Source organism: Camelus bactrianus, chromosome 21, assembly GCF_048773025.1.
Source record: "Camelus bactrianus isolate YW-2024 breed Bactrian camel chromosome 21, ASM4877302v1, whole genome shotgun sequence".
In the NCBI taxonomy this organism is placed as follows: domain Eukaryota; kingdom Metazoa; phylum Chordata; class Mammalia; order Artiodactyla; family Camelidae; genus Camelus; species Camelus bactrianus.
Genome location: NC_133559.1, coordinates 5,406,754 through 5,424,847, shown reverse-complemented (window position 1 = coordinate 5,424,847; position 18,094 = coordinate 5,406,754). Strand labels below are relative to the sequence as shown.

The 18,094-nt window shown below is 42.8% G+C and overlaps 1 protein-coding gene and 1 pseudogene across 6 annotated transcripts; both read left to right on the top strand.

The window, feature by feature from the left end:
• The first annotated feature begins 240 nt into the window (after nt 1-240).
• Nucleotides 241-600, top strand: LOC105071788 (ATP synthase F(0) complex subunit j, mitochondrial pseudogene; annotated as a pseudogene).
• A 5,658-nt stretch (nt 601-6,258) lies between these two features.
• Nucleotides 6,259-16,172, top strand: RFX5 (regulatory factor X5). Of its 6 annotated transcripts, XM_074349413.1 has the most exons (11): nt 6,535-6,636; nt 7,240-7,357; nt 7,506-7,634; nt 7,884-7,917; nt 8,349-8,431; nt 8,694-8,813; nt 8,995-9,114; nt 9,254-9,335; nt 9,636-9,837; nt 9,946-10,169; nt 10,323-16,172. In XM_074349413.1, exons 3-11 carry the CDS (start codon nt 7,519-7,521, stop codon nt 11,322-11,324), a joined length of 1,983 nt encoding a protein of 660 aa, XP_074205514.1. In that variant the 5' UTR covers nt 6,535-6,636; nt 7,240-7,357; nt 7,506-7,518; the 3' UTR covers nt 11,325-16,172. The 6 variants fall into 6 exon arrangements, with proteins under 6 accessions (XP_074205511.1, XP_045375112.2, XP_074205514.1 ...); XM_074349410.1 differs by lacking the exon at nt 7,240-7,357 and having other exon boundaries at nt 6,259-6,636; XM_045519156.2 differs by lacking the exon at nt 7,240-7,357 and having other exon boundaries at nt 6,274-6,636; nt 10,069-10,169.
• Nucleotides 16,173-18,094: the final 1,922 nt, after the last annotated feature.

Below are 18,094 nucleotides of genomic sequence, written 5' to 3'. Positions count from 1 at the left end.
GTCCTGGTGAGTCACTGCCCAGCAACCCTAGGTGATAAGGATCTGGGGGCTGGCCCTCTGGGGAGGGGTCGCCATCAGCTCCCCCGGCATGGGAGCCGCCTGTGGCAGCCGGGTATCACGTACTCTCGGACACTAGGACATCAACCGCTGCCCTCTAACTAACACCCTGAAGCCCTCTGGCCCCGACGCAAAAATAAAACAACAACAACAAAAAAAAGCAGTGACCTTTCTGAGCCGTTGATGGTGGGTTGGAGCCGCCTGAGCCACCAGTCCTGCGCCGAGATTCTTCAAAGCCTTAATAAGAATGTTTAGATCCCCATGAAGCCCTACTATACTCAAGTTTACTAGGAGATTTGGGTAGGAATGGGGTTGATGGGCTTCAATGTTTATAAAATCAGGAGTGCTGATAAAAGAAAGCCTTGAAATCTTCCAGTCCTGTGCCTACTCATGGTCACCATTAACCAGCTTTATGTGGATGGAACGTCAGTCTGGCTGCACTGCACGGGAACGTGGGACATCGTGTTGACTTGTAGACGGGCTGCCACCCTCAAGCATGTGAGATCCACATACAAAAATGTCAAACAAACAAGCAAAACAACAAAGACCATCAAAAAAGCAGAATTTCAGCTAATAAATTCAGGAGGAATGATAGAATTTGGATAATACACATTTGTAACCTCAAATGACAATTGGATCTAGGCAATGATCATCAGTGGCTGCTAAAACCATTAAATTGGGGGGAGGATATAGCTCAGTGGTAGAGCGCATGCTTAGCATGCACGAGGTCCTGGGTTCAACCCCCAGTACCTCCATTAAAATAAACAAACAAACAAACCTAATTACCTCCCCCCACAAAAAAAATAAATAAATAAAATTAAGAATTAGAAAATAAAAGCATTAAATGAAAGACTGGAATAGGACTTCATAATGGATAGATCAGATGACAAAACTTGAACACAATAATCAATCTTTACATAACAAAAAGAGAGACAGCCAGACATTACATGCCTCCTAATATGGTATAATAGGAAGGACACTGCCTGTGAAGAATTCTTGCCAAAAAACCAAAATGAATCTGATCAAGCCCTTAGAGCTCAGAGTTTACAGGAAATACAGCAGATAGAAGAACAAGTTTTAAAAGCTTAAAAACACCATAAAGATGCAATCATAAAAATTCAGAATGTGGGAAATTCTAGAGAGCAAATGATCTGTTTCTTCAACAAATAAATTGAGAGAGAGAATAGAAAGATTTAAGAAGCACATCAACCAAAACCAAGTGCAATACAGTGTGTGGACCTTGTTGGTATTGATTTGAACAGAAAAATACATTTTTTTTTAGAAAATTGGAGAAATTTAGACACCAAATGGATGTTTGATGATAATAAGAAATTATTTTTCAGGCATGATAATGGCATTGGGATTATGTTAGAAAGAGTCCTTATTTTTAGTCATACTGAAGTATTTACATAAATACTGAATTATTTACAGATCTAATGATATGATGAATGTCTGTATCAAAATAATCTAGAGCGAGTAGGTTGGAGAGTAGAGGAAGCACAGATAAAACAAGATTGACTACATGTTGGTAATTCTTAAAGCAAGATGATGCGTATGTTTATGTAGGGGTTATGTTCTTCCTTCCTCTTTTCTATATTTGAAATTTTTTCATAAAAAAACTTAAAAAAAAATAACCTCCTCACCTGCTTTCTGATCCTGGCCTCATCTCACTATTTCTGCCCCTACATCACTGAAATAGATGCTCCAAAACTAAGAGAGGCTCTCTCATCACAGATGACCCAGCCACCAGCAATCTGTGACCTAGTCTTCCCTAATCCCTGCTGTACCCACCATGACGGACCTCGCTCTGCTGTACTCACAAGGATTCTACCCCATGGCCCAGCATTAGGCAATGCCAGCAAGAGTGGAAAAGCTGAGCTTGCCATGTGAAGAGTCTAGTGCATCATCTAGGATCACCTGCCAGCACCACGGTCAGCTTCACAAGTTGGCCTATGAGACGGTCTGGAAGGTTCTAGAGAGTTTGCTGAGCTCACGGACACCCCTCCTCCCAAAAAAGCTGTAGTCCCAGTCTACCATGATGAAAGATGTGCGAGTACTGGGAAGCATCCCCCCAGTGTTGGCCCTTTAAGCATGATTGGCCCTCCCACACACTGCAATTGGGTACATCTGCAAAGGCAACTTCAGGCAATTGCCATCATCTCAGGGACTAGTGAGGATCATCCTCCTTCTTGCATTTGCCAAGTGTTTGATTGCCTGGCTCCATGCTCTAAATATCTGCTCCTGGCCATTCTCCAGCATGCTATTAGGAGTCCCTTCCCTGCCTTACTGATTCTGGTTCCTAGCAGACTTTCTGCTCTAAATACTCCCTGACTCAGAGGAATAGGTACAACATTTTGTTAAATAAAAAAGGAAGTTGCAGATATATATATATATATATATATATATATATATATATATATATATCATATAATCTCCACTTTTAAGAAGAAATTCAACAAAAACCTCTATTTAGGTGGTCTTGAATTTGTAAAGAACATGGGTGTGGGAGGATACTTACAGATCATACAACCTCAGAGGGGCTGAGGGCTTTTTATGGAACTTGACAAGCTGTTTCTAAAACTAATCTGGAAATGTAAATGCATTGTGTTCCAGTTATCTATGGCTGTGTAACAAACCACCCCAAAACTTAGTGGCTGAAAGCAATGGCCACTTTAGTTTTGCTCACAGATCTGTAATTTAGAAAGGGCTCTAAGGAAACAGCCTGTTTCTATTGCACTCTGTCTGGAGCAGCTGAAAGACTAGGGGCTAGAACTGTGTGACAGCTCGCTCACTCATGTCTGATGATTGATATGGACTGTCACCTGAGACCTCAGCCAGGGCTATGACCCACACATGGCCTTTCCATGTGGCTGCTTGGCTTCCTCACAGAATGGTTGCTGGGTTCCCAGGGTGAGTGACATGAGGGAGAGCAAAGAGGAAAGTATATCATCTGCTCTAGCCTAGACTTGGAAGTCCTACGGCATCACTTCTATCACATTCCATTCACTGAGATGGTGACCAAGGCCTTCCCAGGTTCAAGGGCACAGGAAACAGATCTCCCCTCTTGATGGAGAGGTGGCAAGGTGCTAGAATAGTATGTGGAACCAGAAACAAAATTTTAAAAAATGAAAATTACTATCATAAAATAAAAATAAATGAATTCACTATCATAAAATTAAGAATATAAGTTACCTATGGTGGGCAAGGGAAAAGAGGTTTAGGAATGATTTGTTAGAAGCCAGTCAATGTCTTCCATAGGAGCTAATTTAATTTGTTTGTTTCCCAAATGGATGGCTAGTTATATCAAAATATTTGTGATTTCCTTTTTATTATAGCTGTTTCCTCTAATGGTTTTATCATATGCTAAGTTCCCTTTTATAGTTGAATCTACTTCTGGACCCTTTTCTGTCAATTCTATTTGTCTAATCCTCCACCCGTAACACAGTTTTAATCAATGTAATTATATCCTATGTTTTGATACCTAATGCTGAACATCTTCCATTATTAGTTTTGTTAACTTGAAAAAAAATTTTTCCTACATACAGAAGACTGTATTTTCCAAATGTGGGCAAAATAACATTTCTGCCAATTTATTAGTGTGTATGAAATGGTATCTTGATGTGGTTTTAATTCTTTTTTTGGTGGGGGAGGTAATTAGGTTTATTTACACATACATATATATGTGTGTGTATATATATATATATATTTTTTTTTTTTTTTAATGGAGGTACTAGGGATTGAACCCAGGACCTTGTACATGCTAAGCACACACTCTAACACTGAGCTATCCCTCCCTCCTTGATGTGGTTTTAATTTGCATTTTCTTTATTACTATAGACAGTGAACAACTTTTCATAAGTTTATGAGCCATTTCTGCTTCTTTTATGAAATTCCTGATCATTTTCTCTGCCCATTTTTCTATTTGATTGTTTATCTTTTAATTTGTAGGAGGTCTTTATAAATTCTAGGTAAAAATCCTTTGTCAGTTATATGTCTTGAAAATATCTTCTCCCAATTTCTAGCTTGACTTTGGACTCTTTTATAGTGGTTTTTAAAATAAATTTAAGTTTTTAATATTAATGTATCTAAATTTATCAATATTTTCGTTTATGGTTTACAGTCTTGTGTTTGTTTAAGAAATTCCTCTGGGAAGGGTATAGCTCAAGTGGTAGAGTGCATGTTCAGCATGCACAGGGTCCTGGGTTTGATCCCCAATACCTCCTCTAAAAATTAACTAATTACCTCCTCCCCTCAAAAATAGATAGATAGATAGATAGATAGATAGATAAATAAATAAATAAATAAATTCCCTCCCAATGTTAGTAGGCAATGCATATAGTGCCGAAGAGCAAATTCTGAATCCAGACAGCCCAGCTCAGACCCTGGCTCCACCACTTACTATGTAGCCTTCGGCAAAGTATTAATCTCTCAATGCCTCAGTCCTCTCATCTGTAAAATGGGATAACCAAAGTACCTATCTGAGAGTTGCTGTGAAATAAAAAGATAACATATGTGAGGCCCTTAGAGCAATCTTCAGCACATATTAAGCTCTGTATAAATACTTGCTGTTATTATGATGATGCTTATCAGATAATTTTTATTGTTACTTCTCAGGGCAAGGACCATCATACCTTATTCAGTTTTGTATCCTCAGCTCTTAGCACAACACTTGGCATAAATGCATAGTTAGTTGTTTATTTTTCCCATCTCTAGCGTCCTCCCCATTCAACTTCACCTTTCTATAGAGCTATCAAAATAATCTCCCTCACATATCTATAATAGTTTCTCTCCTTTTATTAAAGCTTCCAATTATTCTCTACTACTTGCAAATTCTTAAGCCACCATAATTTGCCCCAAATTCTTTTTCCAGTCAAAGTGTTCTATACTCTCCTTTATACTAAACATACTAAACATACTACAACAGTGGTGTTTGGGGGTATCTTTCCATCAGTCTATACCTATATTTGTAGATGAGCATCTGCAAATCTGTATACGTGCAATCTAGGGCAATGTTCAAGAGAATGGGCTTTGAAGTCAGACCGCCTGACTTTGGATCCTGATTCCAGCACTTACTACATATGTAACTGTGGACAAGTCCCTTTGCCTCTTCAAATCTGTTTCCTTGTCTATAAAATGGAGACAATAATAGTTCCTACTTCAAAACGCTTTCAATGAGGTCTTTAATATTTACTATGGTGTCTGGCACACAGTAAACACCAAATAAATTTTAGCTGTTACTAGAAAACTTTCTTACCAATATATCCTTATTTCCCCAACTCTGCAGTCTCCTGGTTCCCCCAGTACCCACAGAAACTGGTTGTAAGGAAATGGAGGCTGTAAAGGGGGATGGTAATGAAATCCAGCAACACTGCTGTTCTCTTTACAAAAGTGCAGTGATGATGAGAATGGAGAACGTATAAATCAAGATTACAAATATAGTTTTGGGTATAACATATCTGCTGTGCAAAACAAAATACTGTACATCCACTCAAAGGGTAGTTAACCTGGAGTCCTTGAGCTCTGAAATTAGAGGCACCACTTGGTCTGCATATGCATTTTTCTTGACAGAGGGTTCATTGCTTTCATCTGATTCATGACCTTAAAAAAATCCTTAACTAAGAGGGTTAAGAACCTATGACCTTTCAGTACAATGTTTTCTTTTTTTAAAAAAACATTTTTTATTGATTTATAATCATTTTACAATGTTGTGTCAAATAGTACAATGTTTTCTGAGAAGAGAAAGTTCATGTGGGCATCCAGCATCCCCTGGGGGAGTCAGTCAAAATTCCAGTGTTCACTGAATGCAGAGCCATGTGAATGCAAAGGCATTAGCAATTCTTTGGAAGGAAATAAAGTACGTACGGGAAGACTGGGAACAGTGAGGGCACTTTAGCTGAATGTGGCACAGCTGTTGAGGTTTGGAGGCCTCCACCAATGAGGAATGTGGGCCAGTGTCTGCAGGTTTGTTGTAAGTGTCTGTGTGCGTGTGGTGGGTGGTGGGTGGTGGGCGGGTGGGGGAATGGTTCAACTTGTTTTTCATCAAAAAAGGGTTATGTGAGCTTACAGCGAACTTCCATCACTGCTACCTATAATTTTCTAATTATTTCATCATCCACTGAGTCTTTTCTTCCAGTAGCCCTGACGACCGAAGGCAAAACTGAAACACGGAAAGAGAGAACAAAACGAAAAGAAAGCTGCAAACGGAGCCGAGTGCCCTGTCTTCCGTCCTGCGGTCCCTTTAAGAGAAGAACGTCTTGGGACCGGCAGTCCCAACCGACCCCAGTTTTAACCGAAACCTAACCCGGACTTCCCCCTCTTGACTCAAATGAGACCAACTTTGGATTTTCCCTCCCCTATTGACCAATCAGATTCTGTTACCAGGCAGACTTTAGCTGCCACCGGTGCGAGCCCGGCGCCTTCTGTCTCCGGGTAGCAGCAACGACCAATGATAGAGCAGGCCGTCCGAGTATCTAGGCAGATCGGGGCTGTTCCAGCCATTCAGAAAAAAGAAAATAAAGCAACGCACGAGCCCGCTGGGCCAGGACCGTGGGGCTGGGCTGGAGTGAAGGTGGCTACGAGGTAGTTTCTCTTTCTCCCTTACCTTTATTGTTGCTTGTGTTGGAAGGCGACTGTCCAAAGGTAGGGAGGGGGCAATGTGAGTTGGGAGGAGAGCAGAAAAAGATTTTGGCTGTATTTTCAAGCTTCTTCACCCCATGTGCACGTGCCCCGAATCTGGGACCCCATTCCCCCAACCGGGTTTCCTACGCCCAGCCCAGGAGTTCCGCTATCGTGAACCCCCCACTTTGCAGCGACGCGGGACTGAATGGAGGGGGGAGGGAGGGAGGGAGGTGGGGGCGCGCATCAGGATGGGATGTTGAGGGAGATGACGTAGGGGCCGGCGACGTGGGGAGGGGGAGCTGCGGGGGAAGCCGTGGCGAGATTTAGTAATGAGAACTTGGGCCCAGTTTTTTACAAGCCTGGAAGGCCAGAATGTGTTCGTATCCTTTCTGACCTCCCAGGCAGATTCAGTGGTGAGGAGTATATTAGGAATTAAAGAACTTTGTCTTGTGGCTGTTACTGACTGTTGTTTTTGAGGGGAAGGAGGGCAGTACAGGGTCAGAGGCAGAAATGAAAATTTCTTTCTAACGTGGATTCCCAATCTCCCTATCTATTCCTTTACAGTTTTCCACATTTAGGAGACTGCAGAAAGGTGGGGCAGATAGAATGGAGATGGCAAAGATCTCTCTGGGTATATATGGGCCTGGAGAAGTAATGGAATAATTTCTAATTTTTGGAGAAGGCAAGTGGTGAGAAAAAGACCACTGGGGAAATTCGGAGGCTTTCTTACTGTTTTTCTGTCGTTCTGGGTAGAGAGATGAGGAGTGCCCTGGAGCCTCCAGGGGAAAAGGGAAGTTTAATCTTCATGTCCTGTCTCCTCTCAACTGTAGCCCTCATGCCGGGATGGCAGAAGATGAACCCGATGCTAAGAGCCCCAAGACTGGAGGCAGGGCCCCCTCAGGTAGTGCTGAGGCAGGGGAACCCACTACCCTTCTTCAGAGGCTCCGAGGTACCATTTCGTAAGTACTCATCACCACCTCCAAACCTCATTCCCAACCTGAATATAGCTCCCCCTAGTACCTCACTTCCTCTGTGGATGACCTGCCTCTCCCCAAGCAAGTGCATCTGACCAGGGAAGAGTCTTCATCATGGTAGCAGTTCTTGAGCACCCACTGGGTTTTTCAGACCTCTTCCTCTCCCTAGCAGTCAGACACAGGGTTGGAGGGAAATCTTCCCTATCACCTCCAGCTTTCTCTTCTTTTCCACAGCAAGGCCGTGCAGAACAAAGTAGAGGGAATCCTGGTGAGTATTTGGGGGAAGAGGACAACAGAGAGATGGAACTGGTGGGGGATGAGGATGGTGAGGATATGGGTAAATGAGAGGTTTATGTGAGAGAGGCAGTGTCATCTGCCCTGTCAGAAGGTAATTGGCTTTGCAACTTGCTATTAGTTTGATCTTGAGCATCTCACTTTATCTCTCTGTGACCTCCTCTTGTGTAGAAGCTGGGTAGAAATAAGATCAGAGCTGATCCCCTCTGCTCCCCCTCTCACCGTGGTAGCCCATCAGGGCTTCTTTAGGGCACAGTGAGCACCCAGCCTCAGATCATTTCTAAGGTCGTTTTTCAGTCTGACAGTCACTAAGTCAGTTAGACTTTTTGGTAAGGATCAGAGAGTCTTACCTTGAGTCCTTCTTGGCCGTAATATTTCTCCTGCTTCTTTTTCTCTCTACCGCAGCAAGATGTACAGAAATTCTCAGACAATGACAAGCTGTATCTCTACCTTCAGCTCCCCTCAGGGCCCAGTACTGGAGACAAAAGGTACATTTGGTGCTAGAGTTTTAGATGTCAACGTTCTGATTCTCAAAGAAAGCCTCCCTAAAAAGGGGTGGGGTGAATAGGAATACTCTTAACAGCTACCCGTAATCAAGAAGGAAAGTCCATGTCCTGCCTTGGTTTACCAGGGAAAGGTGGATTCTGGAGGAACTGAGTCAGTCCAGCACTACTGAAGTGATAGTCCGGGTGGAACCAGGGCAGCTGTTGGGAACATTAGTAATACTCGTCTCTTTCCCTTCTCTTGCAGCTCAGAGCCAAGTTCACTCAGCAATGAGGAGTACATGTATGCTTATAGATGGATCCGCAACCACCTGGAAGAGCACACTGACACCTGTCTGCCAAAACAAAGTGTTTATGATGCCTATCGGTGGGTGGATGGGGGTGGGGGTGGTTGCTGGACATAGGACTACCTCCTCACCCCTGGGAGCTCCCTGCCTTGATAGAGCCTGATTTAAAAGGTTTCCCAAACTTGATCCCCAGGGACCCTCTAAACCTAGACATGACCTCCCTCTCTGAATAGCTTCCCACTCCTCCCTCTCCCCTGCCAGGAAGTACTGTGAGAGCCTCGCCTGTTGCCGCCCACTCAGCACAGCCAACTTTGGCAAAATCATCAGAGAGATCTTCCCTGACATCAAGGCCCGAAGACTTGGTGGCCGGGGCCAGTCTAAGTATCCTTGACTGGAGAGGTTGGGCCGGAGGAGCTGGGGAGGGAAACTTAGGATGTGGAGAGCCAAGAGTGAAAACAGCCCAAGCTTCCTAAGGGGCTTGGAGAGCCCCATGTACTGGTTGCTCCTTAACTTACGTCAGATATTGCTACAGTGGCATACGAAGGAAGACCTTGGTATCTATGCCACCCTTGCCTGGACTTGACCTAAAGGGCTCTGAAAGTGTAAGTAACAAACAGCCCTCCGACTACTCTCTTCTCTCCAAGGTAGAAGTCAGAGGACTTCAGGACATGTTCTGAGGGCTGACACAGCGAGGGCATTCTGCACACAGCTTCTGGGTATATAGGCTATGCCCTTCTGCCTACCCTACGGCTGAGGCAGAGAATTTGTGGCTTTCTGAGATGGGATGATAGAGGCTACTCCCATCCTCAGTCTATTCTTCCTCATGGTCAGTGTTGGTGTCTGAGAGGGGCTGAGGGTCCTTTGTTTGGAGTGTGATTGGGTCTGTCCTTCCCCTCCTGCAGCCAGAAATGGGCCCAGAGGTAACCCCAGCACCTCGGGACGAACTGGTCGAGGCAGCCTGTGCCCTGACCTGTGACTGGGCAGAGCGAATCCTGAAACGGTCCTTCAGTTCCATCGTTGAGGTGGCACGCTTCCTGCTACAGCAGCATCTCATCTCCGCCCGATCTGCACACGCGCATGTGCTCAAGGCCATGGGGCTTGCTGGTGGGTGGACTCCCTCTTACCTCCTGAGAAACCCTCAGCCACTTTCAGCCTCAAAGGCCCTCCCACGTACTAGCATAGAGACACCTTGGATTTGCCTTCTGTTCCTAGAGACCCTTCCAGGACATACCTTAGACCACCTTCTCTTCCCTGCCTATACCAGCCAGTCAGAGTCACCTCACTCCTCCATTCTATCTCCTACTCACCTTGTTACCTTTTCCGGCACCTCTGCAGAAGAGGACGAACATGCCCCTCGGGAACGGTCATCTAAATCCAAGAATGGTGTGGAGAACCTGGAGGGCGGAGCCCATAAGAAACCAGAGAGACCAGCCCAGGTAAGGAAGGTGACGCCCCTGACCTTGCTCCCCTGGGCTGAGGGTTTAGTATACCGCCCCCCCAGAGGACCCAGTACTTGTTCTCCTCCTGTTCCTATGTTTCCTCCATTGTCCAGCCTTCCCACTTTCTGTATTCCTCTCTTTACTTTGTAGCCTCCGAAGGAGCTGGAGCCCCGGGCTGGGGCTGGCCCCCCCGCACGCGGAGAGCGGAAGAGGAGTGCGGTGGAGAGCCCGGCTCCAGCAGCCAGTAACCCGCAGGTTAACGCCCTCGTGGCCCGGCTGCCTCTGCTCCTGCCCCGGGCCCCGCGCTCGCTTATTCCACCAATCCGAGTCTCTCCACCCATCCTGGCCCCCAAACTCTCCTCAGGCTCTCTGAAAGTGGCCACGCTGCCTCTGCCCAGTAGGGCTGGGGGACCCCAAGCAGCCGTGCCCATCATTAACATGATTTTACCAACTGTTCCTGCTTTGCCTGGACCTGGACCTGGACCTGGGCCTGGGCCTGGTCAAGCTCCACCTGGGGGGCTCACTCAGCTGAGGGGCCCAGAGAACAGGGAAGTAGGCATAGGTGGTGACCTGGGACCCCATGACAAGGGCATCAAAAGGACAGCTGAAGTACCTGTGAGTGAGGCGAGTGGGCAGGACCCACCAGCTAAGGCAACAAAGCAGGATATAGAGGATACAGGAAGTGATGCCAAAAGAAAACGAGGGCGCCCTCGAAAAAAATCAGGTGGAAGTAGGGAAAGGAATGCGACCCCTGACAAGTCAGCCGCTGCCATGGACTCTGCCCAGTCCTCAAGGTTACTGCGGGAGACGTGGGCCTCTCGAGGGGAAAGCAACGCAGCTGGAGGGTCCGAGACGCCAGGGCCAATGGGAGAGGCTGGGAAGGGGATACTTGCCCAGGGTCAGGAAGATGGTGCTGTTTCCAGAGGAGGAAAGGGCCCCAGTTCTCGGCATGCCAAAGAAGCGGAAGATAAAATTCCTCTTGTCACCCCGAAAGTGAGTGTCATCAAGGGCAGTAGAAGCCAAAAGGAGGTTCTTCATTTGGTTAGAGGAGAGGTAGACACGGCAGCACAGGGTAATAAAGACTTAAAGGGGCAGGTGCTTCAAAGTTCCTTATCCCAGGAGCGAAAAGACCCCAACGCAACACCCCCATGATAGGTATGTGGGGAGGAGTGTGTATATCCGTATGTTAACTCTACCTGCCTGCCTGGTAGAGGCCTTTCTCTGCACTTGCTTCTCACTTGGCCCTTCTGTATAGACAGCTGAGGTACCCTGTCTTACACAGTGCCTGCTTCTTGCCTCTGACCTTTCCCGCTCGATACCCTTGGCTTTAGAGTCACCAATAAATCTGTAGTGACCACCTTACCTGGATCCCTGTGCTATCCTGTGGAAATACAGGGATGGAGTTTGATGAATGTATAAGTTAGGAGTCTTTTGGTTATAAATCAGAGAAAACCTAACTCAAACTGGCTCAAAAATAAAGATTTATTGGCTCATGTAACTGGAAAGTCCAGAGGTAGTGCTGGCTCCAGGTAAAGCTGAGCCAGTGGCCCAGTATGTCTCTAAATACCTGATTGCTTTTTTTTTTTCCCCACTGCTCTGCCTTCTGTAGGATCATCTTAGTCTGGGCTGCCTTGTGGCTGCCAGCACTCTTGGGATTATGTGTATCCTCATTTATGTCCAACCAGAAAGAGAGGGCATCTTTGTGTCAGGAATCCTAGCAAAAGCCCTAAGAGTCACTCAGTTCAGCCAGCCTGGGTCACGTGCCCACCCCTAACCAATCACTGCGGCCAGGAGATTGGTGTATACTAATTTGCTTACTTACTCGGCATCATGGACTGTACCTTTTAAAAAAGGGTAGGATCAGCCTCCTGAGAATCACATAGATCCCTAAATGGAAACTGGGAGGGGGGTGTTCCTGGGGAGGCAGCTGGCACCCGGCCACAGGTATGAACTACATGTGGTTTTAGCTTGCCAGGTTGACAGCTATACCTGCTTCCTTTTTTCCTCATAGTCTTTCTTGCGTCTTCCTTGCTGCAGCTGCAGTCTTTCCTCTTGTTCTCATATCAGAAGGAATGAGAGGGAAGTCATTCTTCTTTAGGGACTATCTCTTTAGTCTCTTTAGATGACAGTCCCCCTTTTTTTTCACCTACATCTCAGAGATAGCTATCTTTCCTTTTCCTGTTTCTGAATTTTAGTTTTCGCCTCATTCCTGCTTCCCTATCCCCCAGCCTACTGCCACTTTCACCAAGTAGAGTGAAAGATTTACTTCCTAGTCATTTTTATTAAATTCATTCTGTATCCACCAGGTGTCAGTCTCCTGTCATGCATGTGTCAGGACTTAGCCAGGACTGTGGGGTTTAGGCTCTGTGTATGGAAGGAGGTAGCTTCGCGTGTCAGGGAGCACCAATGGGAAGGGAATCCAGTCCCCCTATGCTGGGAAAAGCAGTAAACCAACCAGTATTCATTGAGGACCTACTTCGTCTTCTGCACAGGGCAGCTTCTGTCAGGGAATCTCAGTGTTCCTTCAGGGAGACTTCATTAATCTGTCCATTTATTTCCACCATTGCAGATTTTTAAAAAATTATAATATGTAATGTTTGATATCTATAAAGAATATATTTAACATGAATAAATTATGGAGCATAATAATTAAATGACCCATCACCCAATTTGTACATTAAAACATTAGAAATACTGTTGAAGTTCTTGTGTTCATCCCCTATCCTAACCTGCCTCTCCCAAGAGGTAACCACTGTCCTTAATTTTGTGTTTATTACTTACCTGCCATATATATGTATATAGAGAGAGAGGTATATAGATCTCCATATGTGTATATATCCTTTAAAAATATATTATTCAGCTTTGCTTTTCAGTTTTACAAAAATTGTACTCTCTAATAGTCCCTTACAGTTTGGGTTTGTTTGTTTTTTTCACTTCACATTATTTCTAAGATTCATACATGTTGTAGATAGCTATGATCCGTTCAGTTCCATCAGTATAATATTTCAAGTGCATAAACAACAATTTATTTATCCATCCACCTATCAATGGATATTTGGGTTGTTTAAAGTTCTTTTGCTGTTACAAACAGTGCTGCTATGAACATTCTTGTACATGTTAGTGCCTTTGTTTTTTGAATGATTTCTAAGAAGCTTTCTAAGATGGTTCCTTTGGTCTACAAACCCTCTGAACTGGGGCCAGTCCCCCTTGTCTTCTCTGGAAGAGTTTACATCAGATTGAAATGAACTGTCCCTTGAAAGTCTGGTAAAATTCACCTGGTAAACCATCTGAGCCTGGTGTTTCTTTGTGGGAAAAATTTTAATTACTGGCTCAATTTCATTAATAATTATAGGCTCTTTGGGCTTTCTACTTCTTCTCACGTCCATTTAGGTAAAGTTTTTTTTAGAATTCTATGCATTTTATGTCATTTTTTAAAAATGAAATTTCTTAAATTTTCTATTTTGCCTCCGCTCCCTGCATAGGTGTGTCCTTTTCATTTCTACCATTTACTTGTGCCTTCTTTTTTTACCCCTTGACCAGCTACACCAGAAGTTTATTTTACTAATCTCTCTTTAGTTGCTACTTTGGGCTTCGTTGATCCTCTCCCTTTTATGTTTTTTTCTGGGTGGGGGGGTATAATTATGTTTATTTATTTATTTTTAACCGAGGTACTGGGAATTGAACCCAAGACCTCCTGCATGCTAGGCATGCACTCTACCACTGAGCTATACCCTCCCCCCATGTTTATTTTTCATTTCATTAATTACGGATCTTATCTATAGTTATTTCCTTTCTTCTGCTTCCTTTAGATTTAATTTTTATGTTCCTTTATAACATCTTAATTTGTATCTAATTTTCAAGCTTTTTTCTATACTAAGTTTTTAAGGACTCGCTTTATAGTCTCCAAATTTTTGTTTATTTTGTTTAAATTATTACTTAGTTCTAAGAATATTCAAATTACCTTTATGACTTTGTTGATTCATGATTTAGAAAAGTTTACAAATTTCCAAATGTTTGGATATTGAAAATTTTATCTTTTTTCTTTTGGCTAATTAGGTAATTAGATTTTGAAAAATTTATTTATAATGGAGGTACTGGGGATTGAAACCAGGACCTCCTGCATGCTAAGCATGCATTCTACCACTGAGCTATACCCTCCCCCTGAAAAATTTATCTTTTTGATATTGATTTTCAGCTTAATCATTTGTTCTCAGAGAAGGTAGTCTGTATGATACCAATTCTTTGAAATTTGGGGGGATTGTTATTTTGTATTCTGTAAATTATCTTGGATGACTAAATCTATTTTGTTGTTTTTTACTGACTCCTTCCCATAGTACCTTGTTTCCTTGTATATTTTGTGTTTTGGGATTTTGAGCTCATATTTTATTAACTTAATCTAAGGGAATCCAGAGGTCCTTGATTAAGGGTGCTTTCTTCCAGAGAGCATTTGCATTTGCTTCTGCCAGGAGACAAAGGGTGCTCCTGACCTGGGACTGCGGTAGCCCCTTTCAGAGTCCAGGTTTAATTCAGGAGTCCTAGGTTTTCTCCCCTTTGGCCAGGCCCAAGGCTTAGCCTCTGTTCGCAGTACTGACGCTGGCATTTGTTCCCGGGGCAAACCTGCTTCTCCTCCTACTCTTACCTTAGCCTTCCTGTAGATTTCAGCTTAATGTTCTTTTTTTGTCCTTTACTGGTCTCTTCTATTTTCTGATGAGCCCAGCAATGTGGTAAACATGTTTGCTGTAATTTATCCAGGATCTAGTTGTATTTTAGTGGGAGAGCTCTTTCTCTTATCCATGCTGCCCGAAGTAGGGTCCATTACTGTGGTTTTGGCATTGCCCTTCTTGTTTTTTAAGAGCTACTCACTCATGAGAAGCTAGGACTTAGGCACTGTCTTCAGATCAATAATGATCACAGCACAGCGTGAGTTATGGCAGCAGAAAGCACAGAGAGCTATGGGAGCCCAGAGCAATAGCGCAGCGGTCAGACAGGGATCAGGAATGACTTCCTCGTAGAGGTGAATAGGAATAAGCTGGACAAGTCTAACTCATAAAACAAAGACAGAACAACATAAGACATAGGGTAAAAAGAGCTAAATCATAACACTTATTCTGCACATGAGAGCTGTAAATTCAAAGACATTGAGTGATTTGGGAAGGCTTCTTGGAAAAGGTAGATTTGAGTTAAGCCTTCAAGGTAAGTAGAACTTAGGTGAAAAAGGTGAAGGCATACCAAGAAAAGCAGGGGTTTGGGGATGTGGGGCGTGAATAAAGACATGGCAGTACAACCCAGTAAAGAGGCCTGTCAGGCGGAAGGGCTGTGAATGAACAATAGTGAGAAATAAACTAGAAGAAGAACACACAAGCATGATAGCTATCCATTGATTGAATGAATGAATGGTATGAAGTTTGCATTAGAAAATGGAGGAACTGAATCAAAAGGAACCAGCCAGGCAGCTGTTGCCATTATCCATGTGGGAGGAGCCTAGGGCCTGGACCTCAGGCTGCTGACATGTCAGAGGTGACAGGCATATGGAAAAATAAACCACTGGTGATAGAATAGATAGACATAGCCAAGGAAATGTCTTCACCGTGACTGGGTTTGGGGATGGATCCATTCACTTTGGGAGACCAGGCCACTGGAAGATTTTGAGATTTACATGACTGTTACAGGGTCTTTAAGTAGCCTGTTTTAAAATTTTATCCTGTTTTAAAAATCTAACATAAAACAAGTTATTCTTCTGTAGTTCAGGCAATCTTCAGTTTATTAGATGAAGGGCTAAACTAAGACTTGGGGGACTGCCTACCGCTTCCTCTATGCCAGTCCTTATTCTCTCCCCAACACCCTGTTCCCCACTCCCATTGTTGTCTTTTTTCATTTAGCCCTATCCTGAATTAAAGGTAATTTATAATTTACTAAAATTTTAAATAATCTTTTGCTCTTAAACCAAAACAAACTCTGTATGTCTAGTCTATAGCCTCAAATAAATGAGTTTATTGTTTATTTTTGTGGATAACAATTTTCTTAAAAAATCAAAGCAAATGCCACACTGACTCATGTGCTAAACGGGGGAATTAATGTCATGATACGTTTCTCTAAGTGTTCTGTCTAGTGTTAACATTCGTCAGCTGGCCCACTCCTTTGTCTGGGATCAACCTGCTGGCGCCACCCTGAGGTAAAGCTCATCATTACATATACATAACGCAGTATTTCTTAAATGTTCGTGAAGAGGCAATTTGTTTACTGGAAAAAGCATGAATTACGTACACATTTACCTTACCTCTTTCCATATCAGTTTGAACACTTATTTAGTCCAGTTTTTTCAAACTGGATTCAAAAATAGATTGAAGCTCATTAGTGGGTTGTGAAACTGATTTAGCAGAATGCCAGTGTTTTTTAAAAGTGAGATAAACTAGAATAGAAAAAAAAATATCAGAGTGCAATACATATATTAAGGGTAAGCATTGTTTCACGAAACTTTCATTTCAGTTAAGATATGTCTATGGTCATGATTATAAAATCTATTTATTGTAAGTTGAAGTAAAACAATTTTAAAAACAATGTCTTAACCATTCTGAAGCAGTTTCCATAAAATGAGATTAAATCTTTCACAGGGTTGTAGTGAAGGATATATGAGGTAGCGTTTGTATTCATACATGGTAGGAGCCCAAGCAATAATGAGCTGCTTTTTCTTTTCTCTGGAAAAAAAAAAAAAAAAAAGCCCATAGTATCTATGGTTCAAGAAAAAAATTTGACTCTTTATAATTTCTTTAACCATAGGGATGCTTAAAATATACCTGGAGCTGTATTATGACCTGGGTCCTCTAGTTTTATCAGCTGTTGATAAATAAGCCAACTTCTTTCCCCAATTTGATGATAGTTAAATAAATAAATGACATAACTTGACCTGGTTGGTATTTCCTTGCCCTCACACCCCAAGGTGCCACATGTGTACATGCTTTGAAATAAGAGGCTTCACATGCAAACAGGACAGAATGAGTTCCTAGAGGGTCACATGTCATCCATATACAACCATCTATACCTCCCTGGGACCTAAGATAGAGGTAAGTGGTATTTTTTTCAATCAAAAGAGAATTTTAAATATAGTTTCAGTGTGATGAATATTATAAATGTTATGCTTTTAAACTGAATATGAGAAACAGAGTAGCATTCAGTTTTATGACAATTAAGGAGACTGAAGGGAAAAGAGAAGCAAATAGGAACGGGGGAGAAAAAATAATTTAGTCAAAATATTTATTTGTAAATATTTTTATTTTATTCATTCATTTAAAATAACTATTTTCCCAAAACAACAATGACAACAACAACAACAAAAAAGTCAGACAATTGGCATGGTTCTGCATTTTTGGAAATCTCTTTTATGCCTGACTGGATTCTCATATCTGCTTCTGCATTCAATCTGTTGCTGTATCAACAAATATAAACATACTTTTCTGTGATAGAAACTAAGGAACTAAGGATAGAGCTAGAATACAAAGATAAATCCTTTCCTGCCTTGAGGAGCTCAGACTAGAGGGGGCTGGAGACCCCAAAAAACAGAGGGAACCAAAGAAAACTCTAAAAGAAGGCAGAAAGACAAAGTCATAAAGATATGCAAAGAAATTTACAGGTAAGAGCCCTTAGAGCTATAAACACAGAAAGCTTGAAACAAAATCTACCTCATAATACTCTGCGTGTGTGCACGCACACGCATGTGTGTGTATAGAATACGAGGGGAGGCTCACTTGGTTAATGAAGGACTTACAACTGCCTGTAGCTACAAAAAATTCCTACTTAAAGTTTGAACAGAGATGTTCCTGGAACCTTGTGGGGGGTTTTGTTTCTGGAAAATAAAAAACTTCCTACATTGAAACAGTAAGATTGTCACATCACTTTTCACCATGCTTCAAAAAGCTGGTGGGTTT

Coding starts and splice junctions, on each gene's coding strand:
- RFX5 (XM_074349410.1), top strand. CDS start 6,503: ATGATAGAGCAGGCCGTCCGAGTATCTAGGCAGATCGGGGCTGTTCCA. Junction 6,637..7,505: donor GGAGTGAAGGTGGCTACGAG/GTAGTTTCTCTT, acceptor TCTCAACTGTAG/CCCTCATGCCGGGATGGCAG. Junction 8,432..8,693: donor CCCAGTACTGGAGACAAAAG/GTACATTTGGTG, acceptor CTTCTCTTGCAG/CTCAGAGCCAAGTTCACTCA.